Here is a 27086-nt window from a genome sequence, read left to right as displayed (position 1 = left end):
TCAATCGAGAAGGCTACAGGAGAGTATTTCTGCTAGATAGAGCGGACAAGAGGCCGTTAACGTCCCACTTAGGGAATGAGCTGACATCACTTACTTCCAGTATGATGGACGAAGAGGATTTAAATACAAAGTTTAAACGGATTGTAAATTGTGCTCTGGAGAAATATGTGCCTAGTAAGTAGATTAAAGATGGAAAAGACCTCTGTGGTCTGACAACGAAATTCAGGAAATTCTGAAAGAGTACTTGCACTCTAGATTCAAAAGAGAACACACAAATGATGACAGGCAAGAGTTATAAAGTCAATGCGCGAAGTATGCAAGAACTACCAACTTCATGTCGTAGCAAACGATCTTGCCGAGAACTCGAGAAAATTATGGCTGTCTGTAAAGTCGCTAAGCTGGTCTGATGCATCCTTCCTGTCTCTCGTTCACGAGTCTTCTGTGGCAGTTGAAGACAGCTAAGGGAATTCAGAAGTTTTAAACATAGCGTTTAAGAAGCCATTCGCGCAGGAGAATCGTACAAACGTACCGTCGGTTGACCATCGGACTGCCGTAGGAAGGGCATAGCAATACGCATCCCTGCCGCAGAGAAACAACTGAAACATTTGAAAGTAAATAAGATTCCAGGTCTGGATGGAATACCAGTTCGGTTATACCGTGAGTTCTCTACGGCAATGGCCCTTCACTTAGCTAAGCATTTGTCCCGAAGTCATCGCCAGGGCAAAGTCCCAAGAGACTGGTGAAAAGCGGAGGTTACTCCTGTATACAAGACAGCTTAAGGAACGGATCCGTAAAATTACAGACCAGTGTCCTTAACGTTAGTCTGCTGCACAATCCTTGAATATATTCTTAGTTCGAAAATAATAAATTTTCTTGATACAGGAAAGCTTCTCTCCACGAATAAATACGGTTTTAGGAAGCGTCACTCGTGTAAAGCTCGATTTGCCCTTTTCTCGCATGAGGTCCTGAAAACCACTGAAGAGCAAGAGAGAAATTCGATATTTCTAGGATACAAGACGACTTAAGCAAAATTTCTAGTTGGTGCGATGAATGGCAGCTAGCTCTAAATGTAGGAAAATGTAAGTTAATGTCGATGAGTGCAAAAAACAATCCCTTGATGTTCGGATACAGCATTAGTAGTGTCATGCTTGACACAGTCACACGGTCACATCTATTAAATATCTAGGCGCAACGTTGTTAAGCGATGTGAGGTGGAACAAGCGAGTAAGGATTGTAGTATGAAAGACAAATGCTCGACTTATTTTATTGGGAGAATTTTAGGAAGGCGTGGTTAATCTGTAAAATAACTCGCATACAGAGCAAGAGTGCGAGCCATTCTTGAGTACTGACAGAGCATTTAGGATCCGCAGCACATCGGCTTAAAGGAATAAATCGAAGCAATTCAGAGGGGGGCTGCTATATTTGTTACCAGTAAGTCCGAACAAGATGCAAGTATTATGGAAATGCTTCGCGAACTCAAATGGGATCCTTTTCCAGGAACACTTCTGAGAAAATTTGAAGGACTGGTATTGATAAAAGATAGACGACGGCATTTGAAGCTCACTGCAGACCGATCCCACTGCTACTAACGTACATTCTGCATAAGGACCACGAAGATTTGAGAGATTAGTGCCACTATCGAGGCGCACAGTCAGTCGTTTCTTCCTCGCTCTGTTTGCGATTTTTTGAAACAGCAAAGGAAGTGACTAATAGTCCTACAGGATACCCTCCGTCACGCACTGTACCACTGCATGCGGACTATGTATGTAGATGTAGAAAATGTGTGTAAGAGAGGGATGTAGTCTTTCGCCTCTACAGTTCAATCTATGTATCGAAGGAACAATTACGGGAATAAAAATAAGGCTCAAGGGTAGGATTAAAATTAAAAGTGAAACGATATCAGTGATAACATTCGCTGATAACATTGCTGTCCTGAGTGGAAGTGAAGAAGAATTACAGGATATGTTGAGCGGAATGAACAGTCTAATTAGTATAGGATATGGACTGAGAATAAGCCGAAAAAAGATGAAAGTCATGAGTAGTAACATAAATAAGAACAGTGAGAAACTTAACACTAGAATTGTCGATTACGAAGTAAATGAAGTTAAGGATTTCTGCTATCTAGGCAGCAAGATGAACAATGATTGACAGAGGACATAAAAAGCTGACTATCACTGACAGAAAGGGCATTCATGGGCAAGAGAGGTCTATTAATATCAATCATAGGTCTTAATTTGAGGAAGAAATTTCTGAGAATGTACGTTTGGAGTACAGCAGTGCATGACAGTGAAAGATCGGTAGTGAAATATTGGCTGTGGAAAAACCAGAACAGAAGAGAACAAAAGCATTTGAGTTGTCGAATACTAGGTAGCCTGGTAAGGTAATGAATAAGGAGGTTCTCCGCAGAATGGGTGGAATATATGCAAAACACCGACAGGAGGACGGGAAAGGATGATGGGATATCTGGTACCAGAGGGAGATTCAGAGGGTAAACACTATAGGGGAAGACAGAGCTTGGAATACATGCAGCAAATAACTGAAAACATAGGTTGCAAGTGCTACTCTGGGATGAAGAGCTTGGCACAAGAGATGAATTGCAGGAGAGCCGCATCAAATCAGTCAGAAGAATGACGTCTAAAAAATGGCTGCTTTGTTTGTCTCCTAATCCTTTTATATGGATCAGGAACTGCAGACGGCGTATAGCACTGTCTTGGGGAACACCAGATACCACTTCAGTTTTACACGACACCATTCCATCAGTTACTATGAACTGTGAGCTGTCTGACAGGAAATGACGAATCCAGCCCTGCAACTGACACGGTACTTTATAGGCATGGAATCAGATTAGAAGTCCCTTCTGCGGAATGGTTTGAAAAGCCTTCTGGAAATGCAGAACTATGGAATATCTTGAGTCGATAGCACTCATTACGTCATGCTAATAAAGAGGTAGTTGTGTGGGACAAGAACGATCTTCCTGCATTAATACTGACTATATGTCAAGTCATCGTTTTCTCTGATGTAATTCATAATGTTCGAACAGAGTATACGTTTCAAAATCCAACTGCAAATAGATGTCGGTGAACCTATAAATTCAGCGGATTACTCCTATATGCTTTCTTCAGTACTGGTGTGACCTGGGCCACTTTCCAGTTTTAAGGGACAGTTGTTTGATTTAGTGGGTAGTTGTATGTGATTGCTAACTCTGAGCTTTTACATCAGTGTGATTTGAAAGAAACCTAACTGACGTTGTATCTGGACTAGAAGACTTCTCTCTATTAAGTGTCAAGCCGAGTAGCTGGCATTGCTCCAGTATGAATGTATGCCACATTTCGACCATCTTCTGCTTCTCACTTTCTCTGTCCAGCTCCTCCTCTCCCTGATCATCTCCTACACCCTCTCTTTCTATCCATGCCCTCCTGCCCCTCTCTCTGCCCATCTTCTCCTACCCCCTCTCTCTGTCCATTTCCTCTTATCTCCTCTATCTGTTCATGTGCTCCATCCCAACTTTCTGTCCATGTCCTTCTGTCCCTCTCTCTGTCCATTTTCTCCTTCTTCCTTTTCTGCCCATCTCCTCCTCTACCCTCTTTATCTCCTACACCCCCACTTTCTGTCCACGTCATCCTGCCCCTCTCTCTGCCCATCTCCTGCTTCCCCCTTTCTCTGCCTATCTCTTTCTGTTCATCTACTACAGCTCCACTTTCTGTCCATGTACTGCCCTTCTCTCTCTCCATCTGCTCATCCCCCTGTCTGTATCTATCTCCTCCACCCCTTCTGTTCAACTGATCCATCCCCCTATGTCCATCTCCTACTCCCCCTCTAATTCATCTCCTCTTCCTCCCTCACACTGTCCATCTCCTCCTCTCATCTTTCTCCTTTCATCTCGTCCTCTCCCCTTCTCAGTCCATCTTGTACTCTTTGTTTTATGTCAATTTCCCTTTCCCCTCTCTCTTTTCATCTCCTTTTCCCCCTATCTATGTCCATCTCCTCTTTCCCTCTCCTTGTTTGTCCCTCTCCTCCTCACCCTTCTCTTTCCATGTTATCATCCCCATACCAAGAGGAGGTTGTTGTTTATTAGCTCCACAGTAATCCTTTCCAGATAGTGATATGTGCATCAAGTTTGCTTCAAACCGATGCAAGGACTTAGAAGAAGATTTTTATCATTGGTGTAGCCTGCATATGCGCAAGTCACACATATTTGTACGCATATTTAAATGGTATATTTAGTGACATTCACCCTGCAGTTTCGTTCTCATGCATATCAGCGTTTATGACATCATATTTCCTAACTATGTGTTGTACAACGATATAAGTGTACATATATGCATACAAACTTATGTACATAGATGTGTACATACACTTTTATAATATGTATGAAAGCCAGCTGCTTCGCTGCAATTTTCTCATGTGGCAGCTACACTCGATTCAAATTCTGGAATATTTACTTTGTCAATGAATGAGTTGATAACCAAGTTTGGTAAACCCACTTTCGTGCACTAAAATACAGGTCAGTGTTAACTACTCTAACACACCCGACATTATCACACCCTTTGGAGTTCTACAATTTTTTATGCATGATAATATGCACAAAATAAGCAACATTGCGAGAACATGGTGCCTAAGAAAGGTCTATGATTGGCTGGCAGCCAGCCCCAATCACTTGACATCCTGAAGTGTCAGTCACATCCTCCGTGTATACTCCATGGCCATGACACCCTTCACATACATCATAAACAGTTATCACTACACATTTGCAGGTCAGCTGAAAGAGATTAGTACAAACATATATAGCTGCATGGGATATATCGGTAACGATTATACATAATGTGAAAGATATTTTAAAGTTTCGATCATTGCCCATGTACAGTGAATCAGAAACCCACATAAGTGTGGTGTGGCACAAGTGAAAAATTTGTTGCTGTAAGTAAATATGGTGGGTCATATACACAAGGAATTCTGTGTATTAGAGTTTTTTCAACTGTCGATATGGTGACACAGTGGAGACAAGATTTTGTCAGCACCTCCAAATGGCCGGCCGCGGTGCCCGAGCGGTTCTCGGCTGTTCAGTCCGGAACCGCGCGACTGCTACAGTCGCATGTTCGAATCCTGCTTTGGGCATGGGTGTGTGTGATGTCCTCAGGTTAGTTAGCTTTAAGTAGTTCTAAGTTCTAGGGGACTGATGACCACAGAAGTTAAGTCCCATAGTGCTCAGAGCCATTTGAACCTCCAAATGCCAACAGCATTCGAACCCAGAATCGGCAACTTGAAGAAACAAGATGTTCGAGCAAAGCTGAACAAACTAGACAGCCACATGTGTCAGCAAAAACATTTGGAGAATTCGCTTTTCGTTCTAGCCTAGTCCATGAAAATGACGCATGGAGCTGATAGGGAGAAAAAAATGCCACATCAAGTACTTGGCGTATCCGTAAAACGAAGCTTAAACTGAATCTTTACATAATTAAATAGGAGTTCAACGCTATTTGAAAGGTACAACGATGGAGCTACGGCGAAAGAAAATCTTTCTGCACATCTACTTTTTAGTGATGAGGCAAATTTCCACAGATTCAAAAGGTTAACCTCTACAAGATTCGAATATGGGGTGCAGAAAAGCCTTCATGCATGACAGAACATCAGTAGTGGGTGTCTATTAGGCGTGTAACATACAAAGGATTCGCCCCCTCCACTTATCCTTCCCCACCAGATCAAGGTCATCCCAGCCCTCTTCCACCCCAAGGTCAGTTCTGGGACAATCACAGAATTTTCTCCATCTCCTCCTCTACCAAGGGCCGCTCTGGGATAAACAATGGATTCACCCCACTCCTCCTCCCATCCCTATGACATCGCAATGCAAGATGGCTCATATGTGCTAGGCTAAGATGTCGGGAAATTCAAAAAAGTCCTAAATGACCCACCTGTGGATGTAGTACTATTGGGCATTACGCTTTATTATTATAAACAGTCACAGCCGCCAAGCAGGCATGTGTGTTATATTTTAAACATGAAGCAGGAAGGTTTTTTATTTACTGCTGTAGCAAGGACGCTTTATTCAAACAATTTTGTAATTAAACATCATTATGTTGCAAGACAATCGTCAGCTGGTACAGAGAGATCAGAATAAAACAAGCATTGCTGAACAAACAAGATGTGTAGCCAATACTGAGGTTCCACTTACAGCCAATGCACATGTTTACATATTGATTTGTCACGACTTACCTCCTCATAGAAGTGGTCCAGCTTGCTGTCATCCAGCAACTCATCAGGATAGGCGATGTGGGCGACCATGGACTTGGCCTTGTCTAGTGCCTTCTTCCTAAACAGTGAATCACACCACATTGTATTATACACTGATCAGCAAGAACAGTATGGCCACCGACCTACTATCAATATAAACCCGTCCTGGCGATAGCAGTGTCACCTGGCGAGGAATGACTGCGAGTCAGACACATTCATCGTGTATGTAGTATCAGTGAGTGTGCGGTATGTGTGTAGAATAGCAAAGGTGCACGATCTATCTGAGTGTGATGGCCCAGAGGCTTGAGATGAGAATTTCGGAAACTACATTACTTGTATGGAGTTCGAGAAATGGTGTGGTGAGCGTCTTCAGCAGATGGCGAAACCAAGGCGAAGCCACTTCCCAGGCACCTCTCATTACGGACGTTGGACATCGTAGGAACTGTGGTGAGGAACTGTGGCAGAGCTAACATCAGTCTTAGATGCTCGGAAAAGTACAAGTGCGCCTGAACACAGAGTGCACCCAGCAGCCGACGACCCCAGCATGTGTAAATTTGACATCACGACATTGGGAACTATGACTGAAATGGGCATGTGACCATCGGCACTGGACGTTGACACAATGGCAGAACGTTACATGGACTGATGAATCCCAGTACGTTCTTCATGATGCGGGACCCATCGTCTTCGAGGGGAACAACTCCTTGGCACCTGTACTGTGGCTGGCAGTGGCTCCATTGTGTTCTGTTCTAGCCAATCAGTGAACACTGTCAGGATCTGTTAGATCTCTGTACGAGTAGGTGACATCAGAAATATAGAAATATATCATTTTAGAAAGGGAAAAATGGGCCTTATCGACTTACTTTCATCTACATACATACTAAGCAGTCTGTAATACGGTGCATGATGGAGGGTACCTTGTACGACTTCTAGTCACCCCTTTCCTGTTTTCCTGTCAAATAGAGTAAGAGGAAACTGAATGTTTCTGTACGAACCCTGATTTCTCTTAACTTATCCCTGTCGTTCCTATTAGAGGTGTACACTCTGTGAGTAAAAAAAGAAAATGAACGAGTTATCCAAACAGGATAGACGTTCTGTACATGTACAGACAAAGAAACGATTAAAAAAAAAAACAAGATAATTTATTCGAGAGAGTATCATAAACTGAGGAGTTCAATAATGCGTCAGTCTAGCTCTGGCTTTTATGCAACCAGTTATTCGGATTAGCACTGATTGATTGAGTTGTTGGATGTCCTCCTGAGGAATTTCGTGCGAAAGTCTGTCCAATTGGTGCGTTAGATCGTCAAAACCTGGCTGGAGGAGCCTACACATAATGGCTCAAGTGTTATCAGTTGGGATAGATCCGGCGACCTTCCTGGCCAAGGTATGGTTTGGCATGCACGAAGATTAGCAGTAGAAACTCTCGTCATGAGCAGGAGACGCGTTATATGGCTGAAATGTAAGCCCAGGATGGCTTGCCATGAAGAGGAACATTACGGGGGACAGAAATAGTCGACATACCACTGAGCTGTAAGGGCGACGTGGATGATAATCAAAGCGGTCCTGCTACGGAAAGAAATGACACACCAGACCATCACTCCGTGTTGTCCGGCCAGTTGGACAGAATTTCGCACAATATCCCTCAGGAGGACATCCAACAACTCAACCTATCAGTGCTACACCGAATATGTGATTGCATAAGAGCCAGAAGTAGACAACGCATTATTGAATTGCTTAGCAATACTAAAACTGGCAACAAATGACATCTACTTTTGCAAAAAAATACAGAATTCAGCAAAAATATCTCCGAAATTTGCAGAAAACAAAACCAAAATTCTCAAAACATCAAATTCCGAAAAAATAAAACCGATTTTGGCATACAAATAAACTTGAATTTCGCAAAAAGCAGTATCGAATCGGTCGTAATACTAAGAGATCTTCGGCCCATGGCTATTGGGATACTGCCGAGAAGAACAGAGTGCTATTATTTGCTTGATTAAGAACTACACTGCTGAAACTGGAAAGGTTTATGCGATGAATGCCTTGATCTAATGCTTCCAAATTGATTCTTCTGCTATTTGCATACCAGCAGGATGTGTGGATCAAAATTTTATCCTTATGCGAGCTTATTTTCAGTACGAGAGAGAGTTGTACCACGCTGTACTTTTCAGATTCACCTCTAGAAGTTTAACATACTTTCTTATTTCATTTTTATAATACGTCATTTACTTTTTACTTGCTGTAGGCCTTTTCTGAAATTACACTCGCTTCTGACAGTGGAGGTCAGGTCGAAGCCAACGTGTCTATGTATGACCTGGTGCAATATTATGAGAAGCATCCACTCTCTAGACGCGTACCTCTCAAACTCCTGGAAGGATGGTGTGTTGAGCTCGTTGGATATATTGTATTGGTGCATGAGTTCATAGCGTTTTTCCATAAGTACTGCAGATACACGTAACAGAGACTTTAGCCATCGATAATTTATTCTCCTTCACTATTTACACTCTGACGACGTTGCGTTATCGTTTCGATTCCGCGACTGTAGAAATCACGTCTCAAGACGAACACGTTGTCGAGCTATGTTTGGAGTTAATTTTCATCCAGAAAGAAAGTTCCTTGAAGATAGCTCGAAAGAGAGCGGAAAATTTGAAAATCTGAGGTCGCAAGATCAGGTGAATAAGGTGGGTGCTGAATGACTTCCCAGCCCAATTCCTTTATAGTGTTTTATGTCAGTCTAGCAACTAGCCGGCGAGCGTTATCTTCGAATAGCCTCACTTCACACACTCTTCCTGATCGTTGTTCTTGGACTGCGTCTGCAAGATGTCTCAGTTGCTGACAATAAAAATTGCAGCACTGAAGTTTACACCTTAGGGAAACAATTTGTAGTACGTCACACTGTCACTGTTCTACTACATGCATAACACTATCTTTTATGGATGCGCACAGGCCTTTATACATTGTTTGAGCTCAGCCATTCCCTTCTTTTGCTTATGTTACCAAAAAGACACAATTACATACCATCAGAAATGGTACAGGACAGAAATGGTCAGTGTTGTCAGTAGAGGGGCAAGACAGATTCAGAGCCATCTTGTGGGTTGCCTACATCAGGGGTAGATATGCACACAGGAGCGAACCTATGTTCTCCTTTGATTGACAGGTACGTAACATATTGTTCTGTTAAGTGCTTTTCCATATCACCACACTTAACCTATTGTTCCCCCAACCCCTCTGACTCGATTCCTCTCTCACGAAGGGAGTGATTGGCCATTTTGTTATCGCAGGTTGCCTACATCAGGGGCGAACCTACTGTTCTCCTTTGATTGACAGGTACTAAACTTATTGTTCTGTTAAGTGCTTTTCCATGTCACCCCCATTTCCTTTTGATTGACAGCCACTTAACATATTGATCCCCCCCCCACCCCACCATCCCCCCCACAACCCCATTTCCCTCACAGCTACAGGTACAATTTCAGGTCTAAGTTATTAGAATAGGCCCTCTCTCACACTTATCAATTTGATTGACTACTTAATAAAATTGTTCAATTAGTTAACCTCTCAGGTGGGAAAGGGCCACACTCCCTCCCCCTCCCCGCCACGCCTCCCTGGCGGGAAGTTCAAATTCCATCAGGACAATGCAACCTCTACTAACCTAAGAACATGGTGGTAAGAAAGGGCACCTCCTCTAACCTAAGTCACCTGAGCGCCACCCCTTCCTAGGAATTGGCGGGAAAAAGACGCAGTTGATTTATCATTTGGAGGGTATTCGATTGTAGTGTGTGGAATACTGGTCAAACAATGTAGACATTGTGTGGAAAATTGTTTATTTAAACAACTTAGCACATTCAAGGCATTGTATGGAATATATGGAAATTGGTGGAGAGGAAAGATCTCATAACAGGAAATTAAAGAGTGTATTATTTATTTATAAAAGAATGTCAATTTGTGGGGGTTGGATTTCCCTTGCTCATCATTCCCTGCTGTCTGGAAACACGTAGGTCTTGTAAGAAGTAATTACATGCAGCAAACATGATGCATAACCAAATGTTTGGCACTGTACTCTCGGTGTCTTAACCTAATGTTTGGGCCTTTGTCAGCGCTTAAAGTATTGTGCTGTTAAGTGGTTTTCCGTGTCACACCCATTTCCTTAAAATATTCTACTGCCATTGATATCAAATTAAGTAATTAGTTATGTCCTTCCACCATTTCCTGGTACACTTGTCGAATTTCACATCCTTTAGAACGCCATTTCTGGAGCATTCTTCTTTGCTGCACACCCCCTTAAAATATTATACTGCGTTTTATGTAAAAATATGCAAATTAACCTAGTATTCTGGACTTAACCTGCTGTTGTGCTCCATGCCCACTCATTCCCTCCCTCCCATTCACTACTGTACTGCAACCACCACATTAATATAAAAATTTACGCAAATTAATTAAATTGGTATTCTTCACATGTTTGGGGTAGTTTTTCATAATTCGCAGCTTTATAAATCAAGGTACGACATTACCTCTGAATGATGTGGTTTTTTCTATCTGGACAAACGCCAAGACAGTGATCACTGGAGTGTATATTATCAGACCAGCTCTCCAGTTACTCGAAGCCCACAATGCAACCTTGTTCTAAGATCAGTGAATTTTGAAAGTGATTTGCCTAAGGGACATGGAATGTAAGCGGTATTTGCGATCCCCTCACTCCACCCCAACTAGATATTTCTATAGTACATTTAATGTATTGTGACTCGATTCCATATCAGGGCTCTGCAATATATCCACTGAGTTATAGGCGATGACTGATTGAGAAGGAATACAAGCAGTAGTAGTAGATGATGTGCTGATTGAAGTCATAAGAAAATGTACACAAGCTTTTCAGATATCTAGTGTTACACTACCTGCTAGAAATGATGTCCATTATTCGGTATCAAGTCTTTCCATTCACCCACACACCTGCGTCGGATCACACCCACAGGTGAACCATATATCTGGCACTCTCATATCTCAAAACGGGACATTGTTCTCGAATATGTTTGCTACAGTAAAATTGCAATGTTGTTTTAGTCACCCCGTACGCATCTTGCAACTGTTCCCATTTCTACAGCTTAGTACATGTGATATTTCCAATATAAGTCGGAACTGAGCAGAAGTCAGAGAAAGACATATCCACCACCCTCTGCAACCCATGTAGAAACAGAACTACCTGAGTTAGTGCAACAGGACCATGTTTTAACCATTCGGTGGAAATGCATTCAATGTGGTACATCTTAAACTAGATACAGGTACTACAGTTTGAAGTAAATCTGTGTCCATTCAAATCCATCAGCCCAACATGCTATTATCATTATTCTGGACCATCCAACATAGAAAAATAACGAACTATAAAAGCTCCACTAACTTCATCAGATATAGAAATCACCTAAGCGCCATTGCTCACACGATGACACTTGGCTGCGATGTGGATCTGGTGCCGGGAGAGAGTTCTCACAATGCTTCCCAGACTGGTATTCCTCCTAGCATTCCTAACATGACATCCAGTCCATCGTCGAATTTACCTGTCAAACTGCTACTGTTGCTTTTGCAGGACGATCCTATTAAATATGCAGATTTTGATCCATTGCTGAGGTCAGTTTAAGGTTGCGTCACCCATAATGTAGGATGATGACCTTATCCCACAGACTACACTGTAACTCACAAGAGGCGCACCCTGTGACCCTGTGTTTTTGTTTGAAACATTGTTTTCAAACAAGTTTTGTACATTGCCTTTCATGTTTGTCTGCCACGACTATGAGGTATGTCTCAGGTCCTAAACGGACGTCTTAAATTGGAACGATCAGATGTGTTAAGCTGTAGAAATGGGAACAATTGCAAGATGCATAGGGGGTGACTAAAACGACGTTGGAATTTTACTGTAGCAAACATACTCGAGAGTGGTGTCTCGGTTCGAGATATGAGAGTGCCAGAAATATGATTCACCTGTGGGTGTGATCTGACACAGGTATGTGGTTGAATGGAAAGACTTGATTCCAAATAATGGACATCATTTCTAGCAGGTAGTGTAACACTAGAGATCTGAAAAAAGCTTGTATACATTTACTTACGACGTCAATCAGTACATCATCTACAACTACTGCTTTTATTCTTTCTCAATCAGTCATGGCCTATAATTCAGTTGATATATCCTAGAACCTCTGATACGGTATTGAGTCAGAATACATTACATGTACTATAGAAATATCTAGGTGGGGTGGGGTGAGGGAGCCGCAAATACCACTTAGATGCCACGTCCCTTAGGCGAATCACTTTCAAAATTCAATGATTTTATAATGAGATTGCATCGTGGACTTCGAGTAACTGGAATGCTGATAGTATACACTCCAGAGACCACCGTCTTGGCATTTGTCCAGTTAGAAAAACTACTTCATTCAGAGGTAATGTCGTACCTCGATTTATAAGGCCAGTGTAGCTTTTAACATGGATACTTGTGTGCACCTGTAGAATCATGACCACTTGTAACAGTAACATACAGTAGCTGTTGGGATCGAGCTTTTTTAATATGTGACTGATTGTGTCTCTATTTCTAGGACACGGTGGTACCACTTAACCCATGGTTAATTTTCTCTCAGTATTATTTTGTATCGCTAGCGACCGGTTATTGACGAATTATTATACTTAGTAGTAAGGGGTGTGTGATATGTTCGCATTTGAGCATCAGGCTTATAAAGTATGTGTTTGTGTTCCGACAAGTGTAAAGGAAATGACTATGTCCAGTTGCAAGGAAGGTTTGGACTTGACGTGGAGTACTGTGATAGCATGGGAAGAGTATGTCGATTCATAAGAATGGAACTGATATTTCTATTTCCAGAGCCACAGCCATCAACAGAGTGTATTTCCGATACTTCGTTCATTGTCGAATGTTGTTCAAATGAGACCCACAATTGTAACATCTAGTTGTAAGTACAGGGAAAAGATATATATGTGACCTATTTCTCAGGATAAACATTCAACCAGTACATGCTCGGCTTGCACCGCCGGTGACCTGTGCGGGTGTGATTCACATTTCCTCTTAGCAGCAGGAGCTGTCAGACTGGTGAAGCCTGTTGGAGTGTAGGGATGTAGAAGAATTAACTGTGTTGTCCCCTAGACGACCAAATAGTGAACTAATACTTTGTATATGTTGGATAGCTTTTCGTGACTGCGTGGAAATTTGAGAAGATTGAATATGGACGTGCGTTTGTGCTGGATCGTTATTCCCGCCCATGTAATTTGTTCGGTTGACTGCTTCTGCACATTTAGCCCCTTTATTTGGTTCAGAGAAGATCGACTGTGGTGTGTGCATCTAGCATGTTGAAGACACGTTTGCCGGTTCTCTAGATATGAGAAACACTTTAGCTGACCTTGTAAATTATGGGGAGATTTGGAATCTAGTACATCACTGACATCAGTATTAGAGAGTGGAAATATCAGTTTCTTCTATTTGTTTCGAGTTGCTGAGGAAATGTCTTCACGGACATAACACGTTTCTAGTTAGTGAGTGGTTTACAGCTCTCCCCACCTAGCTAAAGTTTTGGATTTGAGAGAACTAATTTCCAGTCTATATCTTGGGAATTATGTTGCGCTAGCGATCATTAGGATGCTGCCTAGAGTTTCATATCGAGAAATACCGCGAAAATGGTATAATGTTATGGCAAACCATGCGAAAAAATACATGTGTTCCTGTAGTTGCTGAGTCTGGAGATGCGTGTAGAAAAGCGAGCAGGCAAGGAAGCAGGTTCGAAGTAGAAACAGTAACGTATTTGTGCCCTGGGAAAACGATCCCGAATTTGTAGAACAGTTCTGAGAGCGACTTTGGTCCACTGTGGGTGCTCTGGTCGTGTGTAGGGGTGGATGACTTGTCGTTGGCTGCAATAAAATTCTAGTGGTGAGAGGATTATATATATCGTACTGCCCGTGTTTGCGGTATATGTACGAATAATGTAAAAGGGATGATTTTGTTTGGCGCAGGATACAAATTGTATGTTTACTACATCAATGGGCTACGCGGTGACATATTGCAAGATTGGAGATCGGTTTCGCCTGCTAATATTCAAGCTCCTGTCCTTGGTGGGAGAGCAGTGTAACCGAGTAAGAGTCTTCCTGTATTTGACGATATGTATGGTAGTTTTTAAGATTTCATTGCCAGTTCAATATTGCGATCTGTGTAAGAAAACCGCTGAAAGTCTTGTGTCGGCAGTAAAAAAGAAAAGGCGGAAGGTGTTTCAATACTGGTGGCATCAGTAATTCGGCGGGTAAATTCGATAAGAGCCAATCATAATGCTCGATTCATTCACATGCTTTGTACTGGGATATAGGAACATATACCTAGCGGAGGGAGCGTTTGTGTGTGTTGAAAGCAGGAAGGGTAACACGCGATGGATGGGGTACCACGTTAGAGCCGTAAGGAAGACTGCATTCGATGTTATTCTCCGCTATTTTCGTAAACAGGTTCTGTTAGGGCAAGAATTTCCATGCTTTCAAGCTGAGACTTCCATAAAGCGAGCGTTAGCTGTTTCTGGGACACTATACAATTTTTACGAGGTTGACTCGATTCTCATTTTTACATAGTCATCTGACATCAGTATAAGATTGAGAACCTTGTTAGATGCGCTTGCGAGGGTTTGTAGCTACGGGCGTGGACTTCGTGGTGTTGCTCCAGTCACGCTGTGTAGTTAAGAACTGTTAGACGCGTCTCTCATATTGCGTGAGGAACAATGCACCCTGTGCTATTCTGGGAAGCATTGGAACATCTCTCTCGGTTCTCCACCACCCCACAGCTATGCGTCATCTCGAATTGGACCAGTGTGAGCGCGCCTAGAGGTTCTGTGATGTCAGTATAATACTGGAAGAATTCTAACTGTATACACGAAAATGGACCCAACTTTCACCTGCAGCTGTGAGGGCTCGTGGTTGCTTGCATCTGGCGGTGGCTCGTGGTGATGGCGGCGGTTGCGGTGGGGGCGGCGGTGGCGGTGGCGTCGGGCGTCGAGTGGCAGGATGTGTGCTTCATTAGCAATCTTTTGTCTAAGCTATATTCCATCGGTTTCACTGACCAATAGGATGCTTCGAATTAAGAAATACTACCCCATACGTGTGACGAATACCAATTCAATTAATTTGCATAAATTTTTTACATCAATGTGGTATTAGCTGTACAGTAGTGAATGGGAGGAAGAGCGTGAGTGAGTGACATGGAGCAGAACAGCAGGTTAAGTGCCGAACACTAGGTTAATTTGCATAATTTTTATGTAAAACGCAGTACAAAAGTTTAAGAGGGTGTGTGGCAAAGAAGAATGCTCCAGAAATGGCGTTCTAAAGGATGTGAAATTCGACAAGTGTACCAGAAAATGGTGGGAGGACATAACTAATTATTAAATTTGGTACCAATGGCGGTAGAATATTTTAAGGAAATGGGTGTGACATGGAGAACCACTTAACACAACAATAGGTTAAGTGGCTAAAATGGCTCTGAGCACTATGGGACTTAACTGCTGAGGTCATCAGTCCTCTAGAACTTAGAACTACTTAAACCTAGCTAACCTAAGGACATCACACACATCCATGCCCGAGGCAGGATTTGAACCTGCGACCGTAGCGGTCACATGGCTCCAGACTGTAGTGCCTAGAACCGCTCGGTCACTCCAGCCGGCAATAGGTTAAGTGCTGACAAAGGCCCAAACATGTTAAGACACACAGAGTACAGTGCCAAACATTAGGTTATTCATCATATTTGTCCCATGTAATTACTTCTTACAAGACCTCATCTTTCCAGACAGATGGTAATAAATAGCAGGAGATATCATACCCCACAATTTGATTTTTTTTATAAATATACAATATACCCTTGATTTTCCCACTATGAAATCCTTCCACATATTCCATGCAATGCCTTGACTCCACTAAATTGTTTAAATAAAAAATATTCCACATAATGTCCAAAATGTTTAAGTAATATTCCATACACTACAAGTGAATACCCTCCAAATGATGGATCAACTGAGTCTTTTTCCAGCCAGTCCCTAGGGAGAGGTGGCGGTCGGATGACTTAGGTTAGTTGAGGTGCCCTTATTCCCACCATTTTCTTAGGTTAGTAGAGGTTGCATTATCCTGATGGAATTTGAGCTTTTCACCTGTGGGGTGCGGCACTTTCCGACTGGAGAGGTTAACTAATTGATCAATTTAATTAAGTAGTCAATCACTGATAACAATGAGGGCAGGGGGGCCTATTCCAATAACTCATACCTGAAAGTGTACCTGTAGCAGCGAGGGGGAGTGTTTGGGGTAGGGGGAAAGGGGGCCAATAGGTTAAGTGCCTGTCAGTCAAAAGAAAATGGGGGTGACATGGAAAAACACTTAACAAAAATTTGGTTCAAATGGCTCTGAGCACTATGGGACTTAACAAAATGGTTCAAATGGCTCTGAGCACTATGGGACTTAACATCTGAGGTCATCATCCCCTAGAACTTAGAACAACTTAAACCTAACTAACCTAAGGACGATACACACATCCATGCCGATGCATGATTCGAACCTGCGACCGTAGCGGTCGCGCGGTTCCAGACTGAAGTTCCTAGAACCGTTCGGCCACCAGCAGCCAGCAAAGGCACTTAACAGAACAATAGGTTAAGTATCTGTCAGTCAAAGGAGAACAGTAGGTTAAGTAGGTGTCAATGAATGGAGAACAGTAGGTTAAGTAGGTGTCAATGAATGGGGAACAATAGGTTAAGTACCTGTCAATCAAAGGACAACAATAGAATTGCCCCTGAGTGCATACCTACCCCTGATGTAGGTAACCCACGCTAACAAAATGGCCTGGCACTCTCGTCCTAAGGGGAGAGGGGAATGGGATGGGGTAGGGAACAATAGGTTAATTGTGATGACATGGTAAACACTAACAGAACAGTAGGTTATGTACCTGTCAATCAAAGGAGAACAATAAGTTCGCCCCTGAGTGCATACCTACTCCTGATGTAATCAACCCACAAGATGGCTCAGAATGTGTCTTGCCCCTCTACTGTTGTCCACGAGTCAATTGTTGATAAGCAAGCAGAGATACATGCTATTCCACCCTCTGATTTTTGTGATTTTACCTTAGAGATTTTGAAACTTCTCCATTGAATGCAAATGTCGCATGATGGCCAAATGATAACAGTTCATCATATTTTCCAGTTCTCACCTCAGGATTTTCATCAAACCACGAAGGTCTCTCTGAATGTGGAGAGTCACTTATGTCAAAATGATTCTTCTTAAAAAGAGAAAACAGTTTCCTTGTCACGCTATGTCCAATAGCGTTATGACCATACAAAGCACATACTGTATGTTCCTGGCTGCTGTCACCCCTCTGTTGAAATCAAACTCAAGAATATGTCAGAACTGTTCCGATTTCTCCAGTTGGTTCTCTATTTTCTGTGGTCCACAGCTCCACTCACTATTTCCAACTGATAAAATGACAATTTGTAAACTCAAATAACAACAATGAACTACAAAAAAATGGCAGTCGGTAAATAAACGCATACCTCCCCCTCATTTTTACTTGGGTCATCAGTCTACTGACTGGTTTGAAGTGGCCCATCATGAATTTCTCTCCTGTGCCAGACTCTTCATCTCAGAGTAGCACTTGCAACCTATGTGCTTAGTTATTTGCTGGATGTATTCCAATGTGTGTCTTCCTCTACAGTTTATACCATCAACGGCTCCTTCTAGTACCATGGAAGTCAGTCCCTGATGTCTTAACAGATGTCCTGTCATCCTGTCCTTTTTGTCAGTGTTTCCCACATAATCCTTTCCTCTCTGATTCCTCAGTCCTTACCGCATCGGTGCACCTAACTTTCAAAATTCGTCTGTAGCACTACATCGCAAATTGCTTCAGTTCTTTCCTGTTCCTGTTTTCTCACAGTCCATGTTTCACTATCATACAATGTTATGCTCCAAACGTACATTCTCAGAAGTATCTTCAGCAAATTAAGGAATACGTTTGATACTATAGACTTTTCTTGCCCAGGAGTGTCCTCTTTGCCACTGCTAGTCTGCTTTTGGTGTCCTCCTGACTCCAACCGTCATTGGTTATTTTACTGCCTAGGTAGTAGAATTCCTTAACTTCATCTCCTTCATGACCATCAATCCTGAGAAGTTTCTCGCTGTTCTCATTTTTGCTATTTCTCATCACTTTTTCCTTTCTTCGATTTACTCTCAGTCCATATTCTGTACTCATTAGACTGTCCATTCCATTCAGCAGACCATATATTCTTCTTCAATTTCACTCAAGACACCAATGTCATCAGCAAATCGTGTCATCGATGCCCTTTCACCTTGAATTTTAATTCCACTCCAGAGCCCTTCTTTTAATTCCATTATTGATGCTTCGATGTACAGGTTGAACAGTAGGGGCGAAAGACTACATCCCTGTCTTACACCCTTTTCAATCCGAGAGCTTCGTTCTTGGTCGTCCACTCTTATTATTCCCTCTTCGTTCTTGTATATATTGTTCATTACCTGTCTCTCCCTACAGCTTACCATTTTTCTCAGAATTTCGAACACTTTGTACTATTTTACATTGTCTAACGCGTTTTCTGGGTCAACAAATCCTATGAATGTGACTTGATTTGTCTTTAGTCTTGCTTCCATTATCAATCGCAACGTCAGAATTGCCTTTCTGGTGACTGTACCTTTCCTGAAGCTAAAATGATCGTCACACATCCCCAATTTTCTTTTCCATTCTTCGGTATATTAGTCTTATGAGCAAATCTGGGTACATGAGCTGTTAAGCAGATTGTGCGATACTTCTCGAACTCGTCAGCTCTTGCAGTCTTCAGGATTGTGTGGATGATATTTTTCCGAAACTCAGTCGGTATGTTGCCAGACTCATACCTTCTACACATCAACGTGAATAGTCGTTTTGTTGCCACTTCTCCCAATGATTTTAGAAATGGTGATGGAATGTTATCGATCCCTTCTGCCTTATTTGATTTTAAGCCCTTCAAGACTCTCTTAAATTCTGATTCTAATACTGGATCCCCTATCACTTCTAAATCGACTCCTGTTTCTTCTTCTGTCACATCAGACAAATCTTCCCCCACATAGAGGCGTTCAATGTACTCTTTCCATCTACCCGCTCTCTCCTCTGCATTTAACAATGGAATTCCAGTTGCACTCGTAATGTTACCTCACTTGTTTGTGGTTTCACCGAAGGCTGTTTTGACTTTCCCACATGCTGAATCAGTCCTTCCGACTATCATTTCTTTTTCGATATCTTAACATTTCTCGTGCAGCTATTTTGCCTTAGATACCCTGCACTTCCTGTTTATTAAATTCATGAGCGACTTGTATTTCTGTATTCCTGAATATCCCTGAGCATTTTTCTACTTCCTTCTTTCATCAATCAGCTGAAGTACTTCTTCTGTTACCTCTGGTTTCTTCGCAGTTACCTTCTTTGTACCTATGTTTTCCTTTCCAACTTCTGTGATAGCCCTTTTTAGAGAGGTGCATTCCTCTTCAACTGTACTGCCTACTAGACTATTCTTTATTGTTGTATCCACAGCCTTAGAAAATTTCAAGCATATCTTGTCATTCCTTAGTACTTCCGTATCCCACTTCTTTGAGTACTGATTCTTCCTGACTAATGTCTTAAACTTCAGCCTACTCTCCATCACTAATGTATTGTGATCTGAGTCTGTATCTGCTCCTGGGCACACCTTACCACCAGGTGTCTGATTTCAGAATCTCTGTCTGAGCAAGACATAATCCAACTGAAATCTTCCCCTATCACCCTGCCTTTTCCAAGTATACCTCCTCCTCTGGTGATTCTTGAACAGATTAATCGCAATTACTAGCTGAATTTTATTACAGAACTCAATTAGTCCTTCTCCTCTCTCATTCCTTGACCCAAGCCCATATTCTCCTGTAACATTTTCTTCTAGTCCTTCCCTTACAACTGCATTCCAGTCCAACATGAGTATTAAAGTATTTACGTATTGTATTACCCTACTTTCTGTGTCTTTTAATCTTCAGCTTTCGACCTCGGCATTTATACCTCAACTTCGTTGCCGATATTGGTTTGCTGTAGATTGTGATAAGAACAACTGTATCACTGAACTGTTCACAGTAATGCACTCTCTGCCCTACCTTCATATTCATAACGCATCCTGCTCCCGTTATGCCATTTTCTGCTGCTGTTCGTATTCACCTATACTCATCTGACCAGAAATCCTTGTCTTCTTTTCCATTTAACTTCACTCATCTATTATAGACTGAGCCTTTGCATTTCACTTTTCAGATTACCTTGTTTCTGTGCCACATTCAAGCTTCTGACATTCCATGCCCCGAGTCATAGAACGTTATCCTTTCGTTGATTATTCAATATTTTCCTCATGGTCACCTCCCCCTAGGCAGTTCCCTCCTGGAGATCCGAATGGGGGACTATTCCGGAATCTTTTGCCAATGGAGAGATCATCAGGACGCTTTTTCAATCACAGGCCACGTTTCCTGTGGATACACGTTGTGTCTGCTTAATGCAGTGATTTCTAATGCCTTCTACACCCTCATGCAGCTGATCATTGCTGATTCTTTCGCCTTTAGGGGCAGTTTCTCATCCCATTGGCAAGAGAATGCCCTGAACCTCTGCCCACTCCTCTGCACACTGAACATGAACATGAACAGGAAAAACAAGCACACTACAAACTTATGCTCCAACCTAATAAAAACAAGACTGATTTGGAAATAGCTAAAGGGAGACTAAATATTCTACAATATGTAGCAAGAATGGTAAGTCCTATTATAATACCCTTAATGAGCAGGATTCCAAATTTCACACACCAGCAGGAAAATGCCACAATCCACTCAGTAAGTTACTTCACAGCTATCTTGAAGAATGTGTGGATCCTTCATCGACCTGTCTGGCCCCCTGACTAAGTCACCCATAAATCATAACTGGGATGCGATGGGAAGACGTACATCTTCACACCAGTCTCCAGTCAGCGACCTTCATGAACTGACAGAGCATATATTTTCAACAGGGCGTTAAATTCCTCTAGATAATATTGTGAGGCTGTTTCCTTCCATGCCAATGTGAACGAGAGAGAGTACTTATGATTTGGTGGTTACACATCATAGCAATACTGATGAGGGAATGGAATGAAAGCTAAATCATTTAATACCTGTTATGTGATGAACATCTTCACAAAGGTTGATAAATATGAAAGTGATGTTTCATGGAGTAAGACTTTCAATTTTAATTTTCTTGTGGGGTACTGCCGAAAATAGTTACGGCTCTGTGCAGACACTAAGGGTGAGACATACTTGGTGCCCTCATCCATCCAGTCCACCTCTTGCAGCATGTGGAGGAACTCCTGGCGGATGTCGTCCACCATCTCGAGCGCCGCGTTCTTGGCCTCCTTGTCGAAGAACCTGCGCACATAGATGGAGCCCACAGCCAGCGGCATGCTGGAACATGAGATATGTCGCTCATATTAACCGCTCCACATGTCACACACAAACATAACCCGGGAAGAATTCAAGGAAACAACAGTGGAACATACACATAGGTGCGGATTTTAATACAAATGTATGCCCAGAATACAGCTGTATTAAAATTCCCAGAATTTTGTATAGGAATCAGATTCCTGTTCTAGGACTTGAAGGATGTGAAAAACAAGCAGTAATTAAGAATGGAGTGAGTCAGGGTTTTAGCCTCTCCATTATGTTATTCAGTCTGTACATTGACCAGCTGATAGAGATAGCAAAGGAGAAACTTGGAAATTAAAGCTCAAGAAGAAACAAAAATTTCTTGGTTGAACACTGATGCAGTAATTCTATGAGAGATGGAAAAATACTTACAAGACCATGTGAAAGGAATGTTTGGTGGTTATACACTGATCAGCCGGAACATTTTGATGACCAGCCTACAATCGATATAAGCCTGTCCAGGCGACACCAGTGTTACCTGGGCAGGAATGGCTGCTAGTGAGACAAACACACAACGCATGTACTATCAGTGAGCGTGTTGTCCATGTGTAGAATGGATGGGGAAAGCATTCAATCTATCTGAATTTGACGAAGGGCAGATTTTAATGGCCCAGGGGCTCGGCACAAGCATTTTGGAATTTTCGCGCCTTGTCGGATCTTCACAGAGCACTGTGGTGAATACCTTCAATATATGGCGAAACCAAGGTGAAAGCACATGCAGACATCGTAGGGTTGTGCAGCCACCCTTCCCTATATAGATGTTGGACATCATAGGCTAGGTATACTAGTAAAACCACACAGGCAGCAAACTGTGGCCCAACTAAGGTCAGACTTTAATGCCGAGCAGTGTACAACTGTGTCTTAACACACAGTGCACTGAACTCTCGAAACAATGGGTCTCCACAGCCGACAACAAGTGTTTTGAGCAAATTCTAAGATCATGGCATCAATAACTACGAATGAAATGGACTTATGACCGTTGACACTGGACGTTGGCGCTGTGTCAGAGCATTGTATGGACTGATGAATCTCGATACCTTCCTCATCAAGATGATTGAAGAACGCGAATCCGTCGACTCCCAGTGGACACACTTGTACTAATGGGCGGAGACAAGTTAGTGGTAGCTCTATCATACTATGGGGAACATTCACGTGGGAATCCATGGGTCCAGTGGGGCTCGTTTAAGGCACTGTGACAACCAAAGGGCATCGTATACTGGCCAGGCCACATGTAGCCCTTCGTCACGATCATGTTTCCCAACGGCCGTGGCATTTTTCAACAAGATAAAGCACCAGGTCACAAGGCAAGGACTGTGATAGAGTGGATCGAGGAAAACAGTAGTAATTCTAAATTGGTGTGCTGCCTCCCAACGCACCAAATTTGAATCCGATCGAACACATCTGGGATGTCACTGAATGTGGCGTCAGAGATCATCGTACCCCTACCCAGCATTTACGGGAATTAGGTGACTTGTGCAGATTTGGTGCTAACTCCCTTCAGCGACCTACCAAGACCTCATTGCTTCCATGCCACGATGCGTTGCCGCTGTTATCCACGCCAAAGGTGGACATACCAGCTATTAGGTAGGTGTTGAAAATGTTCTGACTGATCAGTGTAAGATAAATATTAATAAAAGTAAAACAGGTTCATGGAGAGTACTCAAATTAAACCAGGAAATGCTCAGAGAATCAGATATGAAATGAGACACTTAAAGCTGTAGACGAGTTTTGCCACTTAGGAAGGAAAGTAACTGATGATTGCCAAAGTAGATAGAGAGAGTAAAATGGAGACTGGCAATAGCACGAATAGCATTTTGGAAAACAGAAATATACGTTTAAGAGTTAGGAAACCCTTTCTGAAGATTTTTGTCTAGAGTGTAGCCTTCCACATAAAGGAAACATGGCCGGCCGCGGTGGTCTAGCGGTTCTAGGCGCTCAGTCCGGAACCGCGCGACTGCTACTGTCGCAGGTTCGAATCCTGCCTCGGGCATGGATGTTTGTGATGTCCTTAGGTTAGTTAGGTTTAAGTAGTTCTAAGTTCTAGGGGACTGATGACCACAGATGTTAAGTCCCATAGTGCTCAGAGCCATTTGAACCATTTTTGGAAGGAAACATGGATAGTATGCAGTTGAGAATATAAGAAATTATAACCTTTTGGAATGTGTTGCTACAGAAAAATGTTGAGAATCAGGGAATTCATCGAATAACTTATGAGGAAGTACTGTATAAAACTGAGGAAACATGAAATTTTTGGCACAAACTGACTAAAGGTGGTGCACAGATGGAGAGCAGATCCTGATGCATCAAGGAATCATCAGTTTGCTAATGGAAGGAAGTGTGAGGGAAAGTAAAAATTGCAAAGGCAGATAAAGGCTCAGATAAAGTAAGCAGGCTCAGAAGGACTTGGGCTGAAAAAGTTTTGCATAGATGATCAGTATAGTATGGGTAGCACAGTGTGGAGAATTGCAACAAAGCTGTCTCTGAAGTATAGACCACTATCGCAACAATAACAAAAACCACAATTACAACAACATGTTATGTACTGAAGGTGGAGGAGTAGAAAGGAAAGGAAAGGAAAGCAAAGGAAAATAAAGGAAAGGAAAGGAGCTACTGATGTCAGCCACGTAAGGACTTTATGCAGAATCAGCGGTGATGAGTGAAAATGTACGCCAGACCGAAAGACAAGGCGCCACGCATTCATATATGACTCATTCGCCTCGATGGACAGTGAATCTACCGCCTTCAGTGCGGATGCATAATTACATTCGGTCTCTTGAAGGAATCTCAAAGTAGCGAGCATGGAAGATGTCGACAGGGACTGTGGACAGGTGGCGCTGGCTGGGAATGTGAGTAGGCAAAGAGGTGTTCCGAGATAGTCGACACAATTGCAATAAGCACAATGTCTATATGGCGCTGTGGTTAAAGCAACTGCTACGTAAGCAGGAGTCCTGGTTTCGAATTCCGGTTGGTCACACATCTTCTCTTGTCACCACTGATTCCGCATATAGCCCCAATGCAGCTGACATAAATAGTCCCTTCCCTTTGCTTTCCTTTCTCCCCCCCCCCTCCCCCCTCACGATTCCCCTTCAATTTGCATAATAAGTATCACAGATGCTGATTGCACGCGGAGTCTGTACTTTTGTACATGTCTAAGAGGACAGATACCACGTATTCATAAACAACAACAAATAAAGCCATGGCGGTAAATTTGGTTATCTACTGACTGGAGCTTTATCATGTGCCAGAAAATAAGCACAGCTATACCTCCGTGTGTTGATGCAGTTGTATCAAACTCACCCAGTAGCGACGATTTCGACGCACTCCCTCGAGCGGGGTTGCCGCTCTTTCTTGCTGGTCAGGGCGTAGTTGTAGTCGAGCTGGCGCTCGCGCATCTCCTCCGTCATGAACCTCACCCGGGCCTCAGCCGCCCGCCACATGACGTAGTTGGCGATCACCCTGTGGGACAGAAACGTCTGTAGTGACGTGCATGCACTCTGTGCGGGCTGTTCCGTTCAGCCTACAACCACAGCCCCACTTACACTGATGAGACGAAACGTCATGACCTCCTACTTAATAGCTTGTTTGTCCATCTTTGGAACGAAATACATCACTGATTCTGCTTTTAAGGGTCTGAAAGTTTGTTGGTCGGTTTGTGGAGGTATGTGGCATTAGATCTCTACGCTTAGATCGTGCAATTCTCGCAAATAACGAGCCGCTGATTTGAATTCCAGGTATTGGCACCCAACAGTGAGTCAGACTGGTTCCATGGCATTTACATCAGGCGAATTTGGTCGCCGAGACATCAACGTGTGTTCACTGTAATGCCCATCAAAAGGCTGTAGCACGGTTCTGGCTCCGAGACACGGACAGTTATACTGCAGGAAGATGAGATCGCCGCTGGGGAAGACATCGAGCATGAAGGGTGCAGGCGGTCCACAGTGTGTCTTCGATTACTACCACAAGTCCCACGGAAGCATAATACTGCTCCCACCAGCCTGCATCCATATCGTGCTGCACGTGGCCAGCCACCGTTCACATCGAACGTGTGGAGACGACCAGCGACCTAGTGTAGAAAAAATGTGGTTCACTCAAGGAGCCAATGCGTTTCCACTGATCGACTGTCGAATCCTGATAGTCCCACGCCCACTGCAAGCGTAACTGATGATGTTGTCAGGGTCAACATGTGAAAACGTGTGGTTATCTGCTGTCGAGCTCCATGTTCAACATCGTACGATGAACAAGTGCTCCAAAACATTTGTATGTGCACTAGTATTGTGTTCTTTACGCAGAGGTGCCGCAAACCCTACTTCCCCCCCCCCCCACCCTCCCCCCCTCCCATTCTGTAAAAAGTCGTGGACGTCGAACCATATAGCGCCTAGTCGTAGTTTCACGGTCCTTCTACCTTTTCCTGTAGATGCTCACGACAACAGCATGTGAACATTCGACGAGCTTCGCAGTTTTGAGATACTCGTTTACAGGGTCTGTGTAATATTAATGTGGCGTTTTTCAAAGACGCTGTCTCAGTTGATTTCCGCATTTGCCACCCATACCTTCGCTAGATATCTGTATCTCCTCTGCTTACACCGTTTTCTTACCATGTCACGTACCTGCAACAACACCAGACAGCGTCGAACGTCACGATAGGCAGCGGTCACAATGTTTTGACTGAGCAGTGTACACTATGTGATCAAAAGTATCTGGACATACGTTTTTCATATTAAGTGCACTGTGCTGCTATCTACTCTCAGGTAATCCACATCAGCGACCTCAGTAGTCATTAGACATCATGAGAGAGCAGAATAGGGCGCTCCGCAGAACTCACGGACTTCGAACCTGGCCAGGTGATTGGGTGTCACTTGTGTCATACGTCTGGAGGCAAGATTTGCACATTCCTAGACGTCCCTAAGTCCACTGTTTCCGATGTGATAGTGAAGTGGAAATGTGAAGGAACAGGCACAGCACAAAAGCGTACAGGCCGACCTCGTCTGTTGACTGACAGAGACTACAGACAGTTGAAGAGGGTTGTAATGTGTAATAGGCAGACATCTATCCAGACAATCACACAGGAACTCCAAACTACATCAGGATCCACTGCAAGTACTATGAAAGTTAGGCAGGAGGTGAGAAAGATTAGATTTCATGGTCGAGTGGCTGGTCAAAAGCCACAAATCGTGCCGGTAAATACCAAACGGCGCCTCGTTTGGTGAAAGGAGTGTAAAAATTTGACGATTGGAAAAAAGTTGTGTGGACTGACGAATCACGATGCGCAATGTGGCCACATGCAGATTTTTTAGGCTTAGAGAATGCTGTGCCCATATACCCGGTTCTCGAATTTTCGCTGGTGCATGCAAATGTCGCACGATAGTTAACGA

At 43.0% G+C, this 27086-nt stretch overlaps 1 protein-coding gene across 4 annotated transcripts in view; it reads right to left on the bottom strand.

Annotated features, from left to right (window-relative positions):
• LOC126212971 (neprilysin-2-like) overlaps positions 1–27086 on the bottom strand; it is a 245010-nt gene that overhangs the window by 38137 nt on the left and 179787 nt on the right. For 3 of the 4 annotated variants that reach the window (XM_049940504.1, XM_049940502.1, XM_049940503.1), the window contains 3 exons: positions 25012–25170; positions 21550–21693; positions 6211–6307 (listed from right to left, as the gene is read on the bottom strand). In XM_049940504.1, the coding sequence (XP_049796461.1) occupies positions 6211–6307; positions 21550–21693; positions 25012–25170 (400 nt within the window). The remainder of the gene's footprint in view (positions 1–6210; positions 6308–21549; positions 21694–25011; positions 25171–27086) is intronic. The other variant, XM_049940505.1, reaches the window with a different exon arrangement.

This window comes from Schistocerca nitens, chromosome 11 (genome assembly GCF_023898315.1).
Source record: "Schistocerca nitens isolate TAMUIC-IGC-003100 chromosome 11, iqSchNite1.1, whole genome shotgun sequence".
Classification (NCBI taxonomy): Eukaryota; Metazoa; Arthropoda; class Insecta; order Orthoptera; family Acrididae; genus Schistocerca; species Schistocerca nitens.
The sequence above is the reverse complement of the archived record's forward strand: the minus strand, read 5'-3'. Positions and strand labels throughout refer to the sequence as shown.